The 20,161-nt window shown below is 64.8% G+C and overlaps 2 protein-coding genes across 2 annotated transcripts in view; both read left to right on the forward strand.

The window, feature by feature from the left end:
* The first annotated feature begins 284 nt into the window (after positions 1-284).
* Positions 285-9,699, forward strand: HGFAC (HGF activator). The gene is made up of 14 exons (XM_007456857.1): positions 285-392; positions 961-1,144; positions 1,294-1,390; positions 1,618-1,697; positions 2,359-2,481; positions 2,562-2,693; positions 2,832-2,942; positions 3,019-3,193; positions 3,438-3,523; positions 4,257-4,521; positions 6,104-6,243; positions 6,622-6,762; positions 6,864-7,012; positions 9,517-9,699. The coding sequence occupies exons 1-14, from the start codon at positions 285-287 to the stop codon at positions 9,697-9,699; spliced, it is 1,974 nt and encodes a 657-aa protein (XP_007456919.1).
* A 7,781-nt stretch (positions 9,700-17,480) lies between these two features.
* DOK7 (docking protein 7) overlaps positions 17,481-20,161 on the forward strand; it is a 29,039-nt gene continuing 26,358 nt past the window's right edge. The window contains exons 1-2 of the mRNA XM_007456858.1: positions 17,481-17,534; positions 17,632-17,677. Of these exons, the coding sequence (XP_007456920.1) occupies positions 17,481-17,534; positions 17,632-17,677 (100 nt within the window). The remainder of the gene's footprint in view (positions 17,535-17,631; positions 17,678-20,161) is intronic.

A 20,161-nucleotide genomic window follows, 5' to 3' on the forward strand; every position in this document is an offset into this window, starting at 1 on the left:
TGTGGGGGTCCAGGCCCCTTCCTGCCGTGTCATCCTGGAAGACTTCCTGGAGGAGGCATCGTAGCTGAGACTCGAGGACATTGTGAGGTCCAGGACCAGCATGGCTGAGGCCAGAGGGGACGGCTGGCTCAGGCAGGGTGAGCTGGGCAGGAGACATGGGGGATGTGTAGGCCTGGCACGGGAGGCAGCCAGGGTTAATCATTTCCAGGCGGCCTTGACCCCCACCTGCCCTGGCCACTCTGCTCCCGCCTCCTGCTGCTCCTCACGCCAGCCCAGGAGGAGCCATGAGGCGCTGGGCCTGGGTCCCCAGCCCCTGCCCCCAACTTGGGCTGCCCCTGCTCCTGCTGCTGCTGCTGCTGGTGCCTCGAGGGGCTCAGCCCCAGGCTGGCAGGGTGAGCACTGACCCCAAGGCACTGTGATCATGGGCTCTCCGTGCCCACTCTGGGTCCTGGGGCTGAGGCCAGGGCAGGGTGAGGGGTGGGTGAAGGGCCCAGCGTGGCGACAGCCAGCCTTCCGGGGGTGAGGTGGGCGTGCTGGGCTGGCCTGGGGGACGGGGGACCTGGGGATCCAACCTGCTGGCCCCCACCCAAGGGCATGGAGACTGTTCGCCTCTCTGGGCCTCTGCTGGGTCCACGTGTTTGAGGTGGGGGCGGGGGGGGGGCCTCTGAAGGCCTCGCAGCTGCTCTCGTCCGTCCCCCAGAACAGACCCCCAGGGTTCGAGCGTGGAGAGCAGTGGTGCCAGCCTGGCAGACCCTGAGCCAGCTCAGCCTGACTCCTTGGACTCGGTGGGAGGGGAGGGGACAGGGTCCAGCTGAGGCCATGGGAGAGCCAGTGTCCCCTGGGCCCTACTCCAAGACCTCAGGAAACTCAGTTTCCCAATATGGAAACTGAGTCAGGGCCTGAGTGTGAGCGGGGTCCATCCCACACCAACCCCATCACAGGCCTCTCGGCTCTTCCTAGAACCCAACGGAACCCCCAGAATGTAACGCCACAGTGACCCCTGGGACTCCCGCGATCCCCGTAACCTCGGTGACCCCCAGGACCCCAGCCACAGCCACAGCGCCCAAGGCAGAGGGACCCCATGGTGGAGGGCTTACCCACCTGCCCAGGGCAGCCCCCTCCAGTAGCAGCCCTGGGGGCACAGGTGGGTCAGCGAAGGCTTCTTGGAGGTGGCAGGCTACACCTAGATGGGGGGTCTGGAAGAACACAGCAGCACTTAGGGAGTGGGGTATGTGATGGGGGTTGGGAGGTGACGAGCGCGGGAGCCCTTGACCCCTGTGTCTCCTGTAGCAGTGCTCACCGAGGCCGGGCAGCCCTGCAGGTTCCCCTTCCGCTATGGCGGCCGCATGGTCCACTCCTGCACTACAGAGGGAAGTGCCCACAGGAAGTGGTGGGTCCCAGTCCCCGTGCCCCGTGCCCGCCCTGGAGACGCTTCCGCTCCCTGCCCTCCGTACTCCACACTGAGCCTGGCACACAGCAGATGTAGTGAATGAATGAATGAGGGAGTGAATGGGAGAGAGCCCCAGAGTGGTCAGCGTGGGTCCCTGTGTGGGTTGGGGTTAGGGTGGGCGGGTCTCTGGCCTGGGACCCCCACGTCACCGCATGCGTCACCCCCAGGTGTGCCACGACTCACAACTATGACCGGGACAGGGCCTGGGGCTACTGTGTGCAGGCTTCCACTCCCCGGGAGGGCTCAGGTGGGTGCCGGGGGTCTGGGCCTGAGCGCAAGCTAGGAGGGGGCTGGGCCGGGGGTGCCGGTGAGCTTGAGGGGCGTCAGAGCTGACCGGGGGCTGGGGTCCTGCCTGGTGTGCAGGAGGGGGCTTCGGGGTTCATCCCACTGCAGGCCTCGGGGCCTGCAGGAGTTGGGAGTGGGGAACACTCTGCCCCGCAGATCCTGCCCTCTCGGGGCGGGGGGCGGGGGGCCACATAACTGCTTTGGCCATTGCTGGGGGTCATAGCGCCCCCTGGTGGTCAGGCTGGGCCCTGCGGCTGCACAGGAACAGCCCTGGACGTGGAGGGGGCCCAAGGGGTCCGCAGGGTGTGGTGCTGGCAGCCCCGCTTACAAGGGTCCCAGGGCACACGGAAGAGGACTGCGCTGCCTGATGGGGGTCGGGCTTTCAGGGTGCTGGATGCAGAGCCAGAGGCCCACTTGCCCAGGGTCTGAGAGCTGGGCAGAGGATGTGGTGAGGAGGCGGAAGGCCTGCGCTCACTTCCAGGGCATGTACACACCACGGAACTCAGGAGGGGCATCTTTAAGGGGGCGGGCTCTTGGCAATCGGGGAGAGTCACGGCGTGGGGAGGGGGTTACGAGGCCCGGCCGGGCTCTCAGACACACCCCTCCCTGCTGCATGTGCCCAGCTGCCCTGGATCCCTGTGCCTCTGGCCCCTGCCTCAACGGGGGCTCGTGCTCCAGCACCCAGGACCCTGAGTCGTACCACTGCACCTGCCCCGTGGCCTTCACTGGCAAGGACTGCGGCACAGGTGAGCAGGGTAGGGGGCTGCAGGGCAGGGAGGCGCCTGCCGCAGGCGCCAGGAGCAGTGGCTCACTGTGCCGCCCCCAGAGAAATGCTTTGACGAGAGCCGCTACGAGTACCTGGAGGTGGGCGATCGCTGGGCCCGCGTGCACCGGGGCCGAGTGGAACAGTGCGAGTGTGCGGGGGGCCAGGTCCAATGCCAGGGCACCCACCACACAGGTACGGGGGTGCGGGCCGTATCGCTGGGCCTCCCACTAGGGGAAGGCGCTCGTCCAGGGCCACCCAGAGACGGGCACCGGGTGGGAACCAGGCCCTGCCCCTGCCCCTCGAGGCCCAGCTTCTGAGCCCTCCCCCCAGTTTGTCTGAGCAGCCCCTGCTTGAACGGGGGCACCTGTCATCTGATCGTGGCCACCGGGACCACCGTATGCGCCTGCCCCCCAGACCACGCCGGGCGGCTCTGCAACATTGGTGAGTCGCTCGACTTCAGAGCTGCGTGGCCCCGCATCCTGGGGCCCAGGCTCACCGCGCACCGTGCCGCCCGCAGTGCCGGCCCAGCCCTGCTTCGTGGGGAGTGGCACCGAGTACCGAGGCGTGGCCAGCACGGCGGCCTCGGGCCTCAGCTGCCTGGCCTGGAACTCCGACCTGCTCTACCAGGAGCTGCACGTGGACTCTGTGGGCGCCGCGGCCCTCCTCGGCCTGGGGCCCCACGCCTACTGCCGGTCAGCACTGGGCGGGCAGGGCCTGTCCCTGGGTCCTGACCCCTCAGCTTGGGAGGCTGCGCGGCGAGAAGAGCCCAGGGCCAGGGATCGGAACCACCTGCAGAAGGGGCCAAAGGCTGTGGGGTGGGGGTGGGCAGAGTGCCAGGAGCCGCACCCAGCTAGGGGTCCCCAGCTCTCTCCTCCCACCCGTCACTGAGGGGCCGTGACTGACTCCCCTGCCCACCCGCTTCTCCCTGCACCCCAGGAACCCGGACAAGGACGAGAGGCCCTGGTGCTACGTGGTGAAGGACAGCACGCTCTCCTGGGAGTACTGCCGCCTGGCAGCCTGCGGTGCGCGCAGCTAGTGGCTGGGTCGGAAGCAGCAGGGTGGGGGCAGCGCTGGCCCTGCCCCGCTGAGATCACCGTGGCTTCCCCGTGGCCCAACCCACATCACCCGCATGCCAGGCCTCCTCTCTCCGGAGGACCACGGCCCCATCAGAGAGATGGGGAAACTGAGGCTCACCAGAGCAGGGCTGGTCCAAGGCCACGCAGTGTGTTGGCACCAGAGGTCAGAGCAGGCGAGCTGGTCACCGGGTCCTCTGGGTGGTCCAGCCAGGCTGCACTGTGCCAGGACGGTCCCCAGAGACAGGGAAGTGTGGGTGCATGTGGATAATGTGAGTACCCTGGAGTCAGACCCTGGGAGTGGGCTGCTCCATGGGGCCAGCCCACCCCCTGGCCCTGTGCTCCAGGCCTCTCTGACCATCCCGAGTTGGCTCTGGGGTCCCAGGCTGCTGGGAAGGATATGAATACCTGCCAGGTGTGCCAGGCCACCCTGGTTCCCACAAAGCCTTGTGACTGGGTACGGTTCTCCCCATCCTGCAGATGAGGAAACTGAGGCTCAGAGTAAGTCATGTGCCCACAGGGGCAGAGCTGGGGACCCTCTTTCAGACGAGCTGCCTAGGCTGGGTCAGGAGGCAGGTGAACCGCAGGGGCCCTGAGGATGGTGGACGCAGCCAGGACCCTCTCTGGCCTGGGGTGTGCAGAAGGGACCCGGGGTGTGTGAGCGGGTAACCTGTGTTCCCAGAATCCCTCGCCAGAATTCAGCCCCCGCCCACCGAGGCCCTGCTGAGCCTGCCTGGGCCTGCGGTAGCCGGACCAGCCGGACGCCAGACCTGTGGCAAGAGGCACAAGAAGAGGAGCTTTCTACGGCCACGCATCGTCGGTGGCTCGTCCTCGCTGCCCGGCTCCCACCCCTGGCTGGCCGCCATCTACATCGGGAACAGCTTCTGTGCCGGGAGCCTTGTCCACACCTGCTGGGTGGTGTCTGCCGCCCACTGTTTCTCCAACAGGTGAGCGGCTCTGGCCCCAGCGTCCACGACCCCCTGCGCCATCCCTCAAGCCGTCCACCTCTCCACCCACCGCTATCTAGGCCTCCGCCCCCCCAGCCGGCCATACACCCATCATCCACTCTCCACCCGCCACCCATCTACGCACCCACCCGCCTGTCCTAACCATCACCCATGTGTCCCCACGTTTCGCCACCTACCCGTGTAAACCCCGTCCTTTGGTCCCTCCGTTCCCCGTTGCCCCTCTGACTCAGGTGGGACTCAGCGCTCAGCCCAGTGCTGGGCATGGAGACTGCCGAGACCCGCCCCATTCCTGCCCCGGGGTGCTGTCTCTGTCCCTGTCCCTGCCCATGTGGCCGCCCAGCCCTGTTCCTCGCCCCGGGAGCTCCAGGTCTCCCCGCTCAGGGAGGGGCGGGGCGGGGCGGCCAGCGCGTGCGCGGCAGGGTGGTGGGTGCGGCCCGTGCCTCGCAGGGCCCGCCCCTTCCGGCCCCGCCCCCCCGGCCCAGACCGAGCTGGTGGCACCGTGGGGCGCCGGGAGCCCGAGGCCCCGCCCACTCGGCGGGCTCCCAGAGCGGAGGGCCGGCTGGGGCTGGCGGCTGGGGAAGGGTCAGGGGTGCGAGGCCCACTACCACACCCCAGGGTGGGGGGGCAGCGAGCCCAGAGCAAGAAAGGCCAGCCCGTCCCCCGCTCCTCACGGCTGTGATGGGAACAAGGCTCTGCTGTGGGGAGTGGGGGGCTCTCTCTGCGGGGGGTGGGGTTCAGTGGGAGGGAACGGGTCTGACAGTGGTATCCCAGGGAGTGGGACGTGAGCGGGGGCTGGGGGCTTGGCAGCGTGAGAGTCCGACGGTGAGTCCCCATCAGTCACCCCAGGGACTACAGTGTAGGAGTGGGGGGCAGTGGGCATACGTCCTGCCCTGTGCTGACCGCTGTGTGACCTGTGAAACAGGACCCCTGTGGTCTCCCCAGTATGGATGGGATGGGGGTGGTTAAGAGGCTGGAGAAGGGGAGCAGGCATCCTCTGCTCACGTCCAGGGAGGGGCTGGGGAGGGCCAAGCTGGATGGAGGGGCCCGTCCCCTGTGGGCTGGACCCCAGCACCCTGGTCCCTGGCCTGAGCCAAGCAGGGCTGGTGGAGGTGGGTGGGACAGGGCATTCGTGTGCAGGTGCGGGGGGTGAGGGGGAGTACTCTGGCTCCTGGCCCCACGGGTGACTTCACAGGAGGCCTGCCCCTGTAGCAGGGCCGTGGGGCAGAACCGGTGCCCAGAGCAGGGGTCCGCAGCAACGCGGGCGCATGTCAGCGCAGACCCCACCTGGACCTGCACAAGGCCCCCCAGGGTCACTCATGCCGCTTGCCTTAGAGGCGGTGCTGCCGGGACGGGGGCTGTGGCCCTAGCTCCCCACTCCCTACCGCACTACGGCCCACAGCCCGGCCCCTGCTCAGGTCTCTCCCAGGGTCTGGTGGGGGCGGGGGCCCTGCACGGCGTCACTCTCGTGGGGTCGTCTACCGGATGCTCTGTCCCCGTGGGTAAGGGGCGAGCTGACCTCAGGGGCCCGAGAGTCATGCTGCCACCAGCTCCCACTGCACAGCCCCCCCAGGGAAAGTGTCTCTGTGGTCCTCGGCCAACATTTCTTCAACCGCACGACGGCCGTGACGCAGACGTTCGGCATAGAGAAATACATCCCGTACCCGCTGTACTCAGTGTTCAACCCCAGCGACCACGACCTCGGTGAGGCTCGGGACCGTGCTGTGTGCTCTGCGCGCACCCAGGGCCAGAGCCAGGAGAGAGGCGGGGCGTGGGTGCCAGGCAGGGGAGGGGCCTCGGACACTCAAGGGACGGGTGGGAGGGAGGGGGAGGGGCAGGAGAGACAGAGCGGGGAAGGGCGGGGGCAGGGCAGCAGGAGCAGCTGGCGTGGCCGAGCGGCCTCGGCGCGGCTGGAGGAAACCCTGGCCGGCCAGCCTTGCTGGTCCTCCTGTCGCCTCCTGGGCCTCCCAGGCCGCAGCCCCTCTGCCCGGCGGGGCTGGGCCCCGTGTGACTCGGCAGCCACCTTCGGCCCCTCGTGAGCCCCCACGCCGCAGGCTGACCCCCGGCCTCTCTCCCGTCCAGTTCTGATCCGGCTGGAGAAGAATGGGGAGCGCTGTGCTGTCCGCTCCCAGTTCGTCCAGCCCATCTGCCTGCCTGAGCCTGGCAGCACCTTCCCCGCTGGGCACAAGTGCCAGATTGCGGGCTGGGGCCACCAGGATGAGAGTGAGTGGGGTGGGCGCAAGGGGCCAGCGTCGTGCCCCCCGGGAGCAGCGGCCCGGCCCTGCAAGCCTCGCCCAGGCTGAGTGCCCCCTGTCGGCCGTCAGATGTGAGTGGCTACTCCGGCTTGCTGCGGGAGGCCCTGGTCCCCTTGGTTGCCGACCACAAGTGCAGCAGCCCGGAGGTGTACGGGGCAGACATCAGCCCCAACATGCTGTGCGCCGGCTACTTCGACTGCAGGTCTGACGCCTGCCAGGTGAGCCGGGACGGCCACCCCGGGAGCTCAGAGCCGAGAGGGGCCGACCCGCGGGGCCGGCCAGGAGCCCGGGCAGAAGGCCCACCTCCTGGTCGGTGGCACCCCCAGGATGGGCGCTCACTATTGCTGGAGGCCCAGGGGCCAGGAGTGGGGTCCCTGCTCACGGGAGGCGGGGATTGAGGCCCGGGAGGGGCCGGGTCCCAAAGCCTAGGCTCGTGCCAGCTGTCCAGCCAAGGGCAGGGCTGTCCACGTGACGTCAAAGGCCAAACCCCTTTTCACCCAGAGTTCTCCCAAATGGGCTCAAGCGATCGGCCAATCCCAGTGTGTCCCGTTTATCAAGGGCTCCTCGGGGCCGCACATCAGTGCTGAGTTGGAGGAACTGCTTTACTCCCCATTTTTATAGGTGGGGAGACTGAGGCCCAGAGAGGTCTGCTCACTCCTCCCAGGTCACACAACTCACAGGTGGCAAAGGGTGGGGGCTCGGCACTCAACCACGTGGTACAGCAAGCGCCCTGGGGGAAGTCAGGGGTGGCTTCATGGAGGAAGGGGCGCTGGTACTTGTCCCAGGGGGTGAATAGGGCTTTGCCAGGTGGCAAAGAGAGTGTTTCCAGCTGGGAATATCCTCTGCCTACCGCGGGGCCGCCTGGTGCACGTGGGTGCGTGCTGGTGGGCGGAGGGGGGACCCAGATGGAGGAGGGCTCTGCTGGCTGTGGAGGCAAGAGGGGCCGCAGCAGCCCACTACTGGGAGGGTGCCCTGCCTGTGCGGTTGGGGGAAGGGGGGCAGCCCCCTTACTTGGAATACCCATGTCATCTGTGCCCAAGCTCTCGGGGAGCCCACCTCAAGGGTTGACCCCTCTGGAGGCATGTTCCAGGTTGGGGGGAGGGAGCCTGGGGTGAGGGGGGCGGGGGCAGGGCAGCAGGAGCAGCTGGCGTGGCCGAGCGGCCTCGGCGCGGCTGGAGGAAACCCTGGCCGGCCAGCCTTGCTGGTCCTCCTGTCGCCTCCTGGGCCTCCCAGGCCGCAGCCCCTCTGCCCGGCGGGGCTGGGCCCCGTGTGACTCGGCAGCCACCTTCGGCCCCTCGTGAGCCCCCACGCCGCAGGCTGACCCCCGGCCTCTCTCCCGTCCAGTTCTGATCCGGCTGGAGAAGAATGGGGAGCGCTGTGCTGTCCGCTCCCAGTTCGTCCAGCCCATCTGCCTGCCTGAGCCTGGCAGCACCTTCCCCGCTGGGCACAAGTGCCAGATTGCGGGCTGGGGCCACCAGGATGAGAGTGAGTGGGGTGGGCGCAAGGGGCCAGCGTCGTGCCCCCCGGGAGCAGCGGCCCGGCCCTGCAAGCCTCGCCCAGGCTGAGTGCCCCCTGTCGGCCGTCAGATGTGAGTGGCTACTCCGGCTTGCTGCGGGAGGCCCTGGTCCCCTTGGTTGCCGACCACAAGTGCAGCAGCCCGGAGGTGTACGGGGCAGACATCAGCCCCAACATGCTGTGCGCCGGCTACTTCGACTGCAGGTCTGACGCCTGCCAGGTGAGCCGGGACGGCCACCCCGGGAGCTCAGAGCCGAGAGGGGCCGACCCGCGGGGCCGGCCAGGAGCCCGGGCAGAAGGCCCACCTCCTGGTCGGTGGCACCCCCAGGATGGGCGCTCACTATTGCTGGAGGCCCAGGGGCCAGGAGTGGGGTCCCTGCTCACGGGAGGCGGGGATTGAGGCCCGGGAGGGGCCGGGTCCCAAAGCCTAGGCTCGTGCCAGCTGTCCAGCCAAGGGCAGGGCTGTCCACGTGACGTCAAAGGCCAAACCCCTTTTCACCCAGAGTTCTCCCAAATGGGCTCAAGCGATCGGCCAATCCCAGTGTGTCCCGTTTATCAAGGGCTCCTCGGGGCCGCACATCAGTGCTGAGTTGGAGGAACTGCTTTACTCCCCATTTTTATAGGTGGGGAGACTGAGGCCCAGAGAGGTCTGCTCACTCCTCCCAGGTCACACAACTCACAGGTGGCAAAGGGTGGGGGCTCGGCACTCAACCACGTGGTACAGCAAGCGCCCTGGGGGAAGTCAGGGGTGGCTTCATGGAGGAAGGGGCGCTGGTACTTGTCCCAGGGGGTGAATAGGGCTTTGCCAGGTGGCAAAGAGAGTGTTTCCAGCTGGGAATATCCTCTGCCTACCGCGGGGCCGCCTGGTGCACGTGGGTGCGTGCTGGTGGGCGGAGGGGGGACCCAGATGGAGGAGGGCTCTGCTGGCTGTGGAGGCAAGAGGGGCCGCAGCAGCCCACTACTGGGAGGGTGCCCTGCCTGTGCGGTTGGGGGAAGGGGGGCAGCCCCCTTACTTGGAATACCCATGTCATCTGTGCCCAAGCTCTCGGGGAGCCCACCTCAAGGGTTGACCCCTCTGGAGGCATGTTCCAGGTTGGGGGGAGGGAGCCTGGGGTGAGGGGGTGGTGGACTGTTTCATGGGTGTCGAGGAGCTGAGCCGTGAGTCTCCTGAGCCAGGCCCCAGGCTCTGACCGGCCGCTCTGCGCAGGGGGACTCAGGCGGGCCCCTGGCCTGCGAGAAGAACGGCGTGGCCTACCTGTACGGCCTCATCAGCTGGGGTGATGGCTGCGGGCAGTTCAACAAGCCCGGCGTCTACACCCGCGTGGCCAGTTACGTGGACTGGATCAGCGACCGGATTCGGCCCCCCAAGCGGCCTGTGAATCCCTCCTGAGACCACCCCTGGGGACATCGTGCCTCTTGCCATTCCCTCCTCACTGGCAATAAACATGTTCCCAAAAAGACCCCGGCCCACACTGCCTGTCCCGCTGCTGCCAGCTCAGCCTTCCCCGCCCCCAGGCCGTGACCCCCGACCCAGCTTTGTAGGTGCTGGGGCCCCAAGCCAGCAGCCCCGCTGCTCAGAGGAGAAGGGAGCCTGTGGCCCCCCAGGGAGGGTCTGGCCCCATGGCCTGGGCAGTCAGGACGGGGATCCAGACTAGGCCTTCTCCAGAGCAAGAGCTGTGCCTACAGCCAGACCCGACTCAGACCCGCCCCCAGGCAAGTGGGGCTTGCGCCCGGGCACCTTGCGCTGTCCCACGGCAGCGGATGCTAGAACTTAAGACAGGTCATTTGGGAAAACCCCTAGCTATCATTTTGCTTCAAGAAGGCAGCCCGCCCGACTGCAGCTCTCCCTCAGCCGTGTTTTCTAGGCGGGGAAAACTGGAGACTTCCTCTGAAGGAAACCAGGGGAAGGGAGGAACCCAAATGCCAGGGTGAGTGGAGGGTAGTGGGTTGCGCCAGCCAGGCAAGACACTGTGGGCACGCAATCTGAGATGCCCGGAGGGCCCAGAATCCTGGGCCAGAGGAAGCAACACATGCAAAGGTCCTGAGACAGGAGGCTGATAGTGGCTTTTTTTTTTAATATATAAATTTGTTTATTTGTTTATTTATGTATTTATTGGCTGTGTTGGGTCTCCGTTGCTGCGCGTGGGCTTCCTCTGGTTGCAGCGAGCGGGGGCTGCTCTTCGTCACGGAGCACGGGCTCTAGGCGCGTGGGCTTCAGTAGTTGTGGCACGCGGGCTCAGTAGTTGTGGCTCGCGGGCTCTAGAGCGCAGGCCCAGCAGTTGTGGTGCACGGGCTTAGTTGCTCCGCGGCATGTGGGATCTTCCCGGACCAGGGCTCGAACGCATGTCCCCTGCATTGACAGGTGGACTCTTAACCACTGTGCCACCGGGGAAGCCCCTGTTAGTGGCTTATTTGAATCAAAGTAAGGAAGTGTGGCTGAGGCCAAAGAGGATGGGATTGTGTGTGTGTGTGGGGGGGGTGGCCTGTAGTGAGGTGCTGGGGGTGTCCCAGGTGTCCCTGATGGGACAGCAGGGTGGGGATGTGATGACATTTGTGGTCAGGAAAAGAGACCTGGGTGTATGGGGGTGGGTCAGAGCGGTGCCCGGCGCTGGGACCCCTGGTCTCAGGGAGGGTCAGGAAGAGGGTGGCATTCAGCGCATCCAGCCCCAGCCCCACCCATCCTGCTCTGGGCATGGGGCCCCTGCCCAGAGCAGCCCAGAGGGTGGGGTCCTTCTACTCCCCTCTGCTGTCATCTCCACAGCTCCACCTGGACCGGGTCTCGCCGCCTGTCCCGGGTGACACACCAGGGCTTCCTCCATGTCACCCCCCACCATCTGGGAGCCTACCTCCAGTCTCTGTGTGGTCTGACTCCACCTGCCTCCAGCCCCTCTTCTGCCCCCACAACTGCACTCTGACCACTCGGGCCTCCTTGTGTTCGTGAAACTGACCAGGGCCCTTGTGGGCGGTGCTCCCACTGCTGCCTAGAACGTTCCCTCCCGTACCGCCCCTCCCCCTTCACTCAGCCTTTGGAGCCCTGAGAGGCCTGACCATTGCCTGAATGGGGTCCCATGGCCACACCCAGCTGCAGAGGAAGCCGGGAGGGCAGGGAACAGGGTTGTCATGACAGGACCAGACAAATCACCAGGGACGTGCACTGCCCCCAGCAAAGCCGGAGGAAAAGAGACGGGCACTGGGAGGACAGCAGTGTGTGTGCCCATCGCCCCAAATGCTGGGGGTGGGGCTCAGAGCCCTTGAGCGGACCGGGACGTGCTGCTGAAGCCCCACCACGTTGACCGCAGCCAGGGCAGCAGAGGCTGGTGCTGGTGCCCCAGGAGCGTGGAGGGTGGAGCGGCTCCCACTCGTGAATCTCGGACCTCCGACCGCCTGTTCTCGGCCTCCAGGAAGCGTGTTGCTTCAGTCCCACCGCACCTCTGCCTGATGTGAGCTCTCCCTGACCTCCCCTGTGAGTGCTGAGCGTGGATCTGTTAAAGAGGTGACGTGCATTTATAGATGGTCTAATGTCAAGCCAAACTTGCATTCCTGTAGTGAGCCGTGCTGAGTCAGAGTGCGAGCCAGCTACCTTCTGTCGGCCTCTCCAGATTTATTCCCCACCTTGCCCTGTGCCCCGTAGGCTGATCTTGATGGGCTGTGTCAGTGGGCTCCTGCGCCCTTTGGGGGAGCCCCAGCAGGAGGTCAGAGGAGGGAGGAGTGTGAGGTTGGGGTGCTGATTGCCCTGGCTTCCTCTTCAGGGGTCGCCTCAGTGTTATAGGTTGGATTGTGTCCTCCCCAAGCTCGTATATTGGAGTCCTAACCCCTGGGACCTCAGAATGTGACCTGATGTGGAAAGAGGATCTTTAGAGAGCGTGGGGCCTGATCCGATATGACTGCGTTCCCCTAAGAAGGGGAAATTTGGACACAGAGACATGCATAGAAGGAAGATGATGTGAAGAGACACAGGGGGGGAGATGGCCCCTCAACAAGGCAAGGACAGAGCCTGGAGCAGGTTCTCAACCATCAGAAGGACCCAGCCCTGCTGGCCTCCAGAATGGTGAGACAGTTTCTGTTGGTTAAGCCCCCGGTCTGTGGTGCTTTGTGACGGTACCCCAGCAAGGGATACACCCAGATCCCTTAACTGATCCTCCCAAGATGTAAATGACGCCCCTTCATGGTTCAGGGAACCCCCCACCTCAGGTCTAGAGGTGGTTCCATGGCTCTCTCACTGGCCCGGGGCTACACAGTCACGTACTGTGCCCCTTATGTACAAAGGTGTGGTTCCTTCCAAGAGCACACCTTTGTGAATAATCCCTCCTTGAATTGTCCTAATGTACTGTCAGCTGCTGGGATCCTGGCTTACACACTCTGTCATACTTGTTATAAGCTTTTTTTGGATTGACTTAAAGTTTATTTAGGATTTTACATTTACGTTCCTGAGTGACATTGGTCTGTAATTTTCCTCTCGTATACTCTTGGAATGACTGTCTTATACTCTTGGAATGGCTATACTGATCTCAGAGAATGAGTTCAGGAATGTCCCTTCTTTCCTGATCCACTGGAGGGCTGCAGAAAGCTGGAATGATCTGTGTTTCGAAAGTTTGCTAGAATCCCCTATAAAATCCCCTGGGCCCAGTGTTTTCTTTAGAGGACGCTACTTAACTACTGAATCATTTTTTAATACTCTGGGACTTGTTGAGAACGCTGTTTCTCCTTGAGCTAGTTTTAGGAAGTTACACTTTCGTGGGTGTATCTGTTTCCATTTCCACATCTATTGCCGTAAAGCTGTTCGTGCTGTTCGCTTGGCATTTCACCTCACAGGTCAGTAGTTACTGTCTGTCAGCACTTGGGTGGTGTTCCGCTGTCTGCTGTCACTCCTGCTGAGAAATCTGCTTTAAGTCAAACTGTTGTTCTCTTGACGTGACTCTGCCTCCCCCCAACCCCGCCCGGCAGCCTTCGTGCCTTTTGTCTTTGTTGTGCTGCGGCCTCACCACAACACGTGCGAGCGAGCGGGGGGCCTCTCCCCGACTCATCCTGCCTGCTGTGTGCGGACTCCTGTTCAGCTTGGACGTTTGCTGGTGCCCTTGGCCGTGGCGACTCGCCGGGGTCCAGGCTCCTTCTCTGCAGAGCTTCCAGACATTGTGTATCAGAATGCTGCTGCGATGACACAGATGACATCCAAACGCAGTGACGTACAAGCAGCCACGTACGGAGCTCACGACGCTGGGTGGGCTGGTAACGTGGCCTTGCTTGGTGGGGTGCTTCTCGCCGCCTGGGCTGGCTCCGCCACATACCTGGGTCGTCAGTGGGTCTTAGGCGGTTCTGCCCCCGGGGGCTGACTGGCTCTTGGCTGGGGCTGTGGGGTGACGGGGCCACATGTCTTCTGTCATCCGGCAGGCTAGCCTGGGCCCGTTCACATGGTGGTGGCCGGGTTCCAAAGAAAGAGTGGACTTGAGCTGCTCAAATTCCGGGGTAGAGAGGCAGGTTCCACCTCTCGGTGGGCGGAGGTCACATTTCGAGGGGTGTGGGTGCAGGTGAGGGGCATTTGCAGCCATTTATTCAATCTTCCACACTGTCTGTACCAGTCTGCTCGGGCTGCCTTAACAGAAGGCCACAGACTGCAGGGCTCACACAACAGAAATTTCTCGTGGTTCTGGAGGCAGACGAACAAGATGAAGATCCAGTAAAGGTTGATCTCTGGGGAGGCCTATCCTCCAGGCCTGCAGACGGCCGCTGTCCTGCTGTGTCCTCACGTGGCCTTGCCCTGTGTGTGCTGAGAGAGAGAGAGAGAGCTCTGGTGTTTCTCCCTGTGTTTTAAGGCCACAGTCCTATGGGATTAGAGCCCCACCCTTATGACCTCATTTAACCTTAATTACCTCCTTAAAGATCCTATCTCCAGGGACTTCCCTGGTGGTCCAGTGGTTAAGACTCTGCACTTCGATCCCTGGTCAGGCAACTAGATGCCGGACGTCACAACTAAAAGATCCCGCGTGCCACAAGTAAGACCTGGTGCAGCCAAGTAAATAAATAAATAGATATTTAAATATTAAAAAAAAAAAAAATCTCATCTCCAAATACAGTCATATTGGGGGTTAGGGCTTCAACAGATGCATTAGGGGGGACACAATTGGGTCCGTAACACCCCATCTCGCCATGCAGTGGATGAGGAGGGTGGCAGACGTGCAGGGCTGGGAGGTGGCGGTCATCACCTCCTCCCACTCTGCTGGCCAGAGCCCCTTCATGTGGCCCCACCTGACTGAGGGGAGCTGGGAATTGTGAAGGAGTGACACAGGGCATCGCTCGGGTGGACACAGGCATAGAGTTTGCCACGATCAGCTGGCGTGTGTCCTCCAGCCTCACTGAGCACCTGGAGATACAAGACAAGGCGGCCTGGCCCTGGTCCCCATCATTCCCTTGTGTTTGTAAAACCCGTGATCATTTTGAGAGACCCTCACATCCATTATCTCACTTAGGGGCTCATCATAATAACGTCAGGCTGGAAGAGGAAACAGGCCAGAAAAGTCGTGTGATGGTTAAAGTTCATCTGGGTGGCGAACGGCAGGTGCAGTGTCTGATGGCAGGTCCCTCGGCTGCAGAGCCACTGATGGGGTGACACTGCCCTGGGGCCATGGAGTCTGGCAGTGGTGGCAGTGTCCTTGGCAGTGATGTCCAGCAGCAGTGCCCGTGGCTCTGTGGCCAGCCGGTGGTACAGCTCTGACCCACGGTCGGGGGGCTTCTTGGAAGGCGGCTGTGGAGTCCGGCAGGGCAGTGGCACAGGGCGGGCGTGGCGTCCAGTCTCAGGAGTGTGGCCGTGCTCCCCTGGCGCCCTATCTCCTGCAACTCCCGCTGGATCCCCACCTCCCCTGCGTTCTGCTCAACGCCTGACATTCTTCCAGCAAATTCCTTCCTGCTTCAGTGGCCAGAGTCAGCTTCTGCCACTTGCAACCAGCAACTCTGGCTGCAACAGCTGGGGAAACTGTCTTAGTCTGCTCAGGCCGCTATAACAAGAACACTGTAAAAACACTTAAAAAACAGATGCATTTCTCACAGGTCTGGAGGCCGGAAGTCAGCGATCAGGATGCCAGGCTGGGGTCGGGTGAGAGCCCTCTTCCAGGCGTGCAGATGTCTGCTTTCTGGCTGTGTCCTCAGAGGTGGGTGAGGAGAAGGAACTTGTCCCTCATGTGTCTTCTTATAAGGACAGTGATCCAGTCCTGGGGACCCCACCCTCGTGACCTCATCACCTCCCAAAGGCCTCACTTCTATCATACCATCCCCTTGGGGGTTGGGCTTCAACGTGAATTTGGGGGGTGGGGACACAGACATTCGGTCCACAGCAGGAACTTAGGAGAGAGAGGCCAGGAGCCCACCCAGGGTCTGGGAGTGGGAGCGAGGCAGGCAGATCATCCCACCTCTAAGTAGCCAGCGTGGGGCGGGGGGAGCCGTCTGTCCCCATGGCGGCCCGCATTCTCTCGGGCCAGAGTCGGAGCAGGTGCAGCTGCCAGGCACGGCAGGAGCCTGGGTCGGGTCCAGCGCTCGGGAATGCAGCAGGGCACTGACCCTCCCTGCAGGGATGACCAAGTGCCAGGCGCCTGGGGTGGCGGATGTGTTGGTGGCCACAGCCCCCAGCGCCACCGGGCTCCACGCCGGCTGTCCTGGGCCAGCCCCTGGGGGCCTGAGATGTGTGGGGAGCGTGAATGGGGCTCTGTAGTCGGGCAACTGCTCTGCAGAAGGCGGCTGCTGGCTGCACAGGTGCCGCTGGAGGTGGTGCTGGAGGAGGGGACACAGGAGACACAGAGCTGCATCCTGGGCCTGGTGTGACGCCGCTCTGCATTACGCCCTGGCAAGACATCCCCAGGGCACGCCCTGGCAAGACATCCCCAGGGCATCTGAATGAGGGTGGTGCCCACCAGGGACCTGCCTTCTCAGCTCCCCAGGGACAGTGAGGAGGGGGAGTGGGTGCCCAGAGAGGAAGGACCTGGCCCTCTCTGTGCCCAGCATGGTGGCTGGTGAGCTGGGACTCCAGCCCAGGGCTCTGCCTGCTCCCACGGATCCTGTGCCCTGCTTGGGGCTCAGCCAACGTGGGTCAGTCCTGGAGGCGCCCGCAGCTCTGAGCGTTAGTTCCTCCTCCGTGAGAGGCAAGACCTGGATGGGATGAAGATGCGCACACTTGTTCCCGCCCAGGTGGATTTCAGGGTAACAGGACACCCCTGAGCCTCCCCTCTCCTCCGGCGGGACATCAGCTCCCTTAGGGTGGGACCTCGGGACATCAGCTCCCTTAGGGTGGGACCTCGAGTAGGGTTCATTGCTTCTGCTCGCTCTTCTAGGGAGCTGCCCCATCTCTGCCCCTGGCCCCTCGCCTTGTTGGTTGCTCCTGAAGGCGTGAACGTCAGAGGTTGTCTTAGAGATAGATGGGGGCTGAAGTCTGAGATGTCGACCTGCCAGGTCCCCCAACCACCTGGGTTCCCAAAGAACAGCGGGCAGCTGGACTGGAGCTACAGGGTGGAGAAGGGGAAATCCGGAAAGTCAGAGCTCCCCCACTGCAAAGGGGACTCTCGGGGGCCTTTATAGAGCAGCAGAGAACCTCTGTGCCATCCTTGCCCGGAGGGATAGCTCTCAGCCCCGGCGCGGGGGGTGGGGTGGGGAGCGGGAACTAGACAGGGAGACCGCGGCATTGTGGTCCCACTCACTACTGGGCAGCAACCTGCCCGGGGATGCGGGGCAATGTCTCGGCCAGGGTCGACCCACGGTCATTCTGTGGTCAGCGGTGTCTGGTGACAGCTCGGGGTGGTGGGAGGGACAGGTGCCAGAGGGCGAAGCCAGCTCGGTTGAGGCGCACTTTAAAATTGGCCCAAGCGCTTGGACGCGCGGACGCCCCCTTCCCCTTTGCTTTTGGAGGGGAGCTCGCACCCCCCACCCCCCGCCCCGGGGTGAGCAGTGCCGGAGCGCCAGCGGCCGAGCCCCGCAGTGTGCCTGGCTCCGGAGGGCGCTCAGGTGGCTTCAGGTGCCGCGGAGCGCAGCGCCGGGGCGGGGCGCGGGTAGGGCAGAGCGGGCTGGGCGCGCACCTCGCCCCGCCCGCGCGCCGCCCCGCCCGCCCCGCCGGCCGGCGCCGGGCCCTCTGGACTGGGCGGCCACGGGGCGGCGGGTAGAGGCGCGGCGGGCGCGCGGGAACCATGACAGAAGATGACCGAGGCTTCGCTGGTGGAGGGCCAGGTCAAGCTGCGGGACGGCAAGAAGGTCGGGGCGCGCGGCGGGCGCGGGGCGCGGGGCGCGGGGCGGCCGGCGCGGGCCGCGGGGCGCGGGGCTGGCGCTCACGCTCCCTCTGTCCCCGCAGTGGAAGAGTAGGTGGCTGGTGCTGCGCAAGCCGTCTCCGGTGGCAGGTGAGCGGGCGCGGGCGCGGGCACGGGGCGCGGGGCGCGGAGCGCGGGGCGGGCGGCTGCGGCCTCCTGCGCCCGGCCGGCCCGGAGCGCGGCCAGCTCGCCCGAAATAGCCGGCGGCGCCGGGGCCGAGGGCTGTAACCGGAGAGCGCTCCGGGTCTCGCTTCGGCCTACGCCTGCCGCGGACGCCGGGACGCGGGACCCTCCCGCGACCGCACCGGGCCCGGGAGCCGTCATCTCAGACTCCAGGCCCGGGGCGGGGACCCCCTTGGCAGAAGGGCGGATTGAGGCTCGGAGGGGCCTGCGGGAGCCGGTGGAGGCCTGAGGGGCAGAAGGGCAGGAGCCTGTCCTGGCCCCCTCCCCCATCACGCAGCAGGGAGCATCCCAGAAAGTTCTGCCCCAGTTGGGGATTGAGTCGTGTCTTTGAATCCAAACGCGGATGGGTGTTCCGGGCAGCGCTGACCCCGGGCGGCCCTTCCAACCCTCGCAGGTGGAGCCGAGGCTGGGCCGCCAGGTAGGAACGGAGAAAAGCGAGATGTCCCTTGTGTGTGGATCTGCCCCGGGAGGAGGGGACGGCCCCTCCCAGCCCCCTGGGCGGAGCCGGCGCCCCAGCCGGGAGGAGCCGGCTGCGAGCCCCGGAGCCGGGCATCTCCAGCTCAGCGGCCAGAGGCTCTGAGCTGTGCAGCTGCAGCTGTTTCCGGAGACAGGTGCCTTGGAGCCGGCCCAGGCTCCCGGGGGTCTGCGTGGGATGCTGGGGGTGTGAGCGCGCGCTGCCTCACACGTGCCGGGCTGCCCGAGAGTCTTCCGGGACGCCTGCGGTGTCTGCCATTTCCCAGGCAGGGTGTGGAGGGCCCCCTCCCTGTGCCCCTCCCGGGTCCCCTCCTCCATCCCTTCTGCTGAGCCGGCTCTGGGAGCCTCGTGGTTGCGGTTGCGATAGACGGGTCTGCTTTCGGCAGCGGACACGCTCAGCTCCTGCCTGGGCCTCAGCTTCCCCTCCAAGGGGGCCTGGGCTCCGTGCACCCTTCGTTCAGCCGATCAGTCTTTCGTGCCCAGCCCCTGCGTCTGGAGCTGTGGGGTCCTAGTCCTGGGGAGCTCAGGGACGCCTGGTAGGGGTGGGGGAGGGTCAGAGCTGGGGAGAGGGCGGCCCCAGCCTGCAGGGAATGGAAGGCACCGGCCAGCTGAGGGTGGCAGAGGCGGGGGTGAAGGCCGTGCTCATCCAAGAGGCTATGGCCCGAGGCAGGGGGCTGGCTGTTGGTTGGGGGTTGCTTGCCGGGACGGTGGTGAGCCAGGACCTGTGCGGGCCTCTGGGACAGGTGGCCCACCCGAAGAGCAGTCCCGGCGTGGGCCTTGTCCCTCTTGGTAGCGGGGGTAGTGATTTGCAGCTCCTCGTGGTGGATTTTATGCCAGTATCCGAGAGCGCTAGTTGAGAGGTGAGCTCTGGCCGGCCCTGGAGGACACCTGTGGAAGGGGCCCTCGTGCACTGCAGGGGAGCTTGCAGTGGGTCCTCAACACCGCAGACCCTGAGTCTGTAAGTGAGCTGTGGTCATCGGGCCTTTCCTGGGTCTTACCACGTGCAGCCGGGCGGTAGAGAGCCGGGGCGTAGGGGAGGAGCCTCCTCTGCTGGGCCGCCAGGGCTGGACTGGAGGGGAAGTCGCGAAGAGGGGGAAGGCGCTCGGGCAGGACTGGGCTGGGGACTGGGGGCGGGGAGGGAATTAGGGGTGGTGGAAGGTACACGCGGCCCCTCTGGGCTGCTGTCCACTCTGAGCCCTGCATCCCACGTCCTGGTCCCCAGGGTCTCAGAACCCCCGCTGTCACTGCCGGTTATCTTAGCAGCGCCCCCCTTATCCTCACACTGCACGAGGGCCGCGGTCATCCTCTTGCGGGTGCTTGGCCTGAGGCGGAGTTGCCAAGCTGACCCCGCCGGGCCACTGCCCGGCTCTCAGCAGCCCTCCCCCTCTCTCCCTCCCGGTCGGTGCCAGTGGCCATGGTTCCCCGACGGGTCAGAGGCTCCAGACCCTCCTCGTTCTCCCCTCCCTGGCCCTTAACTGATGAGCTGGCTCCTCTCTAGTGTGTTGGGGGGCCTGGCTGGGAGGGGTGCAGCCACCTGGCCCCCCTTATCCTGAAGACCAGCTCCCTCGGGTGGCCTTGGGTGTTGGGGGCAGGTCCTCGTACTTGGGGTCCCCACAGCTAAACTCCCCAGATCCTGGCTGCAGCCAAGGGGGAGCCTGGAAGGAGAGAGGAGGGGCCTCCCTGCCTTCTCGTCATGAAAACCCAGGGCTCTTGTTTTTGAAAAGTATTTCCTTCCCAGGAGGGCCCACAAGGAGAGGTTAGGAGGGAATCAGGGGCTGCAGGCAGGTGGGGGTAGGAGGGCCCCTCTCCGCTTTGGGTCTTTTCTCCTGCTTTTGCTTTTCTGAACCGGGACCACTTACTCTTCTTACAAGAAAGTTTAGTTAGTGGAAGGAAGGAAAAGCTTTGATTTTTTTTTTT

Source organism: Lipotes vexillifer, unplaced genomic scaffold (genome assembly GCF_000442215.2).
Source record: "Lipotes vexillifer unplaced genomic scaffold, Lipotes_vexillifer_v1.1 scaffold63, whole genome shotgun sequence".
Lineage (NCBI taxonomy): Eukaryota > Metazoa > Chordata > Mammalia > Artiodactyla > Lipotidae > Lipotes > Lipotes vexillifer.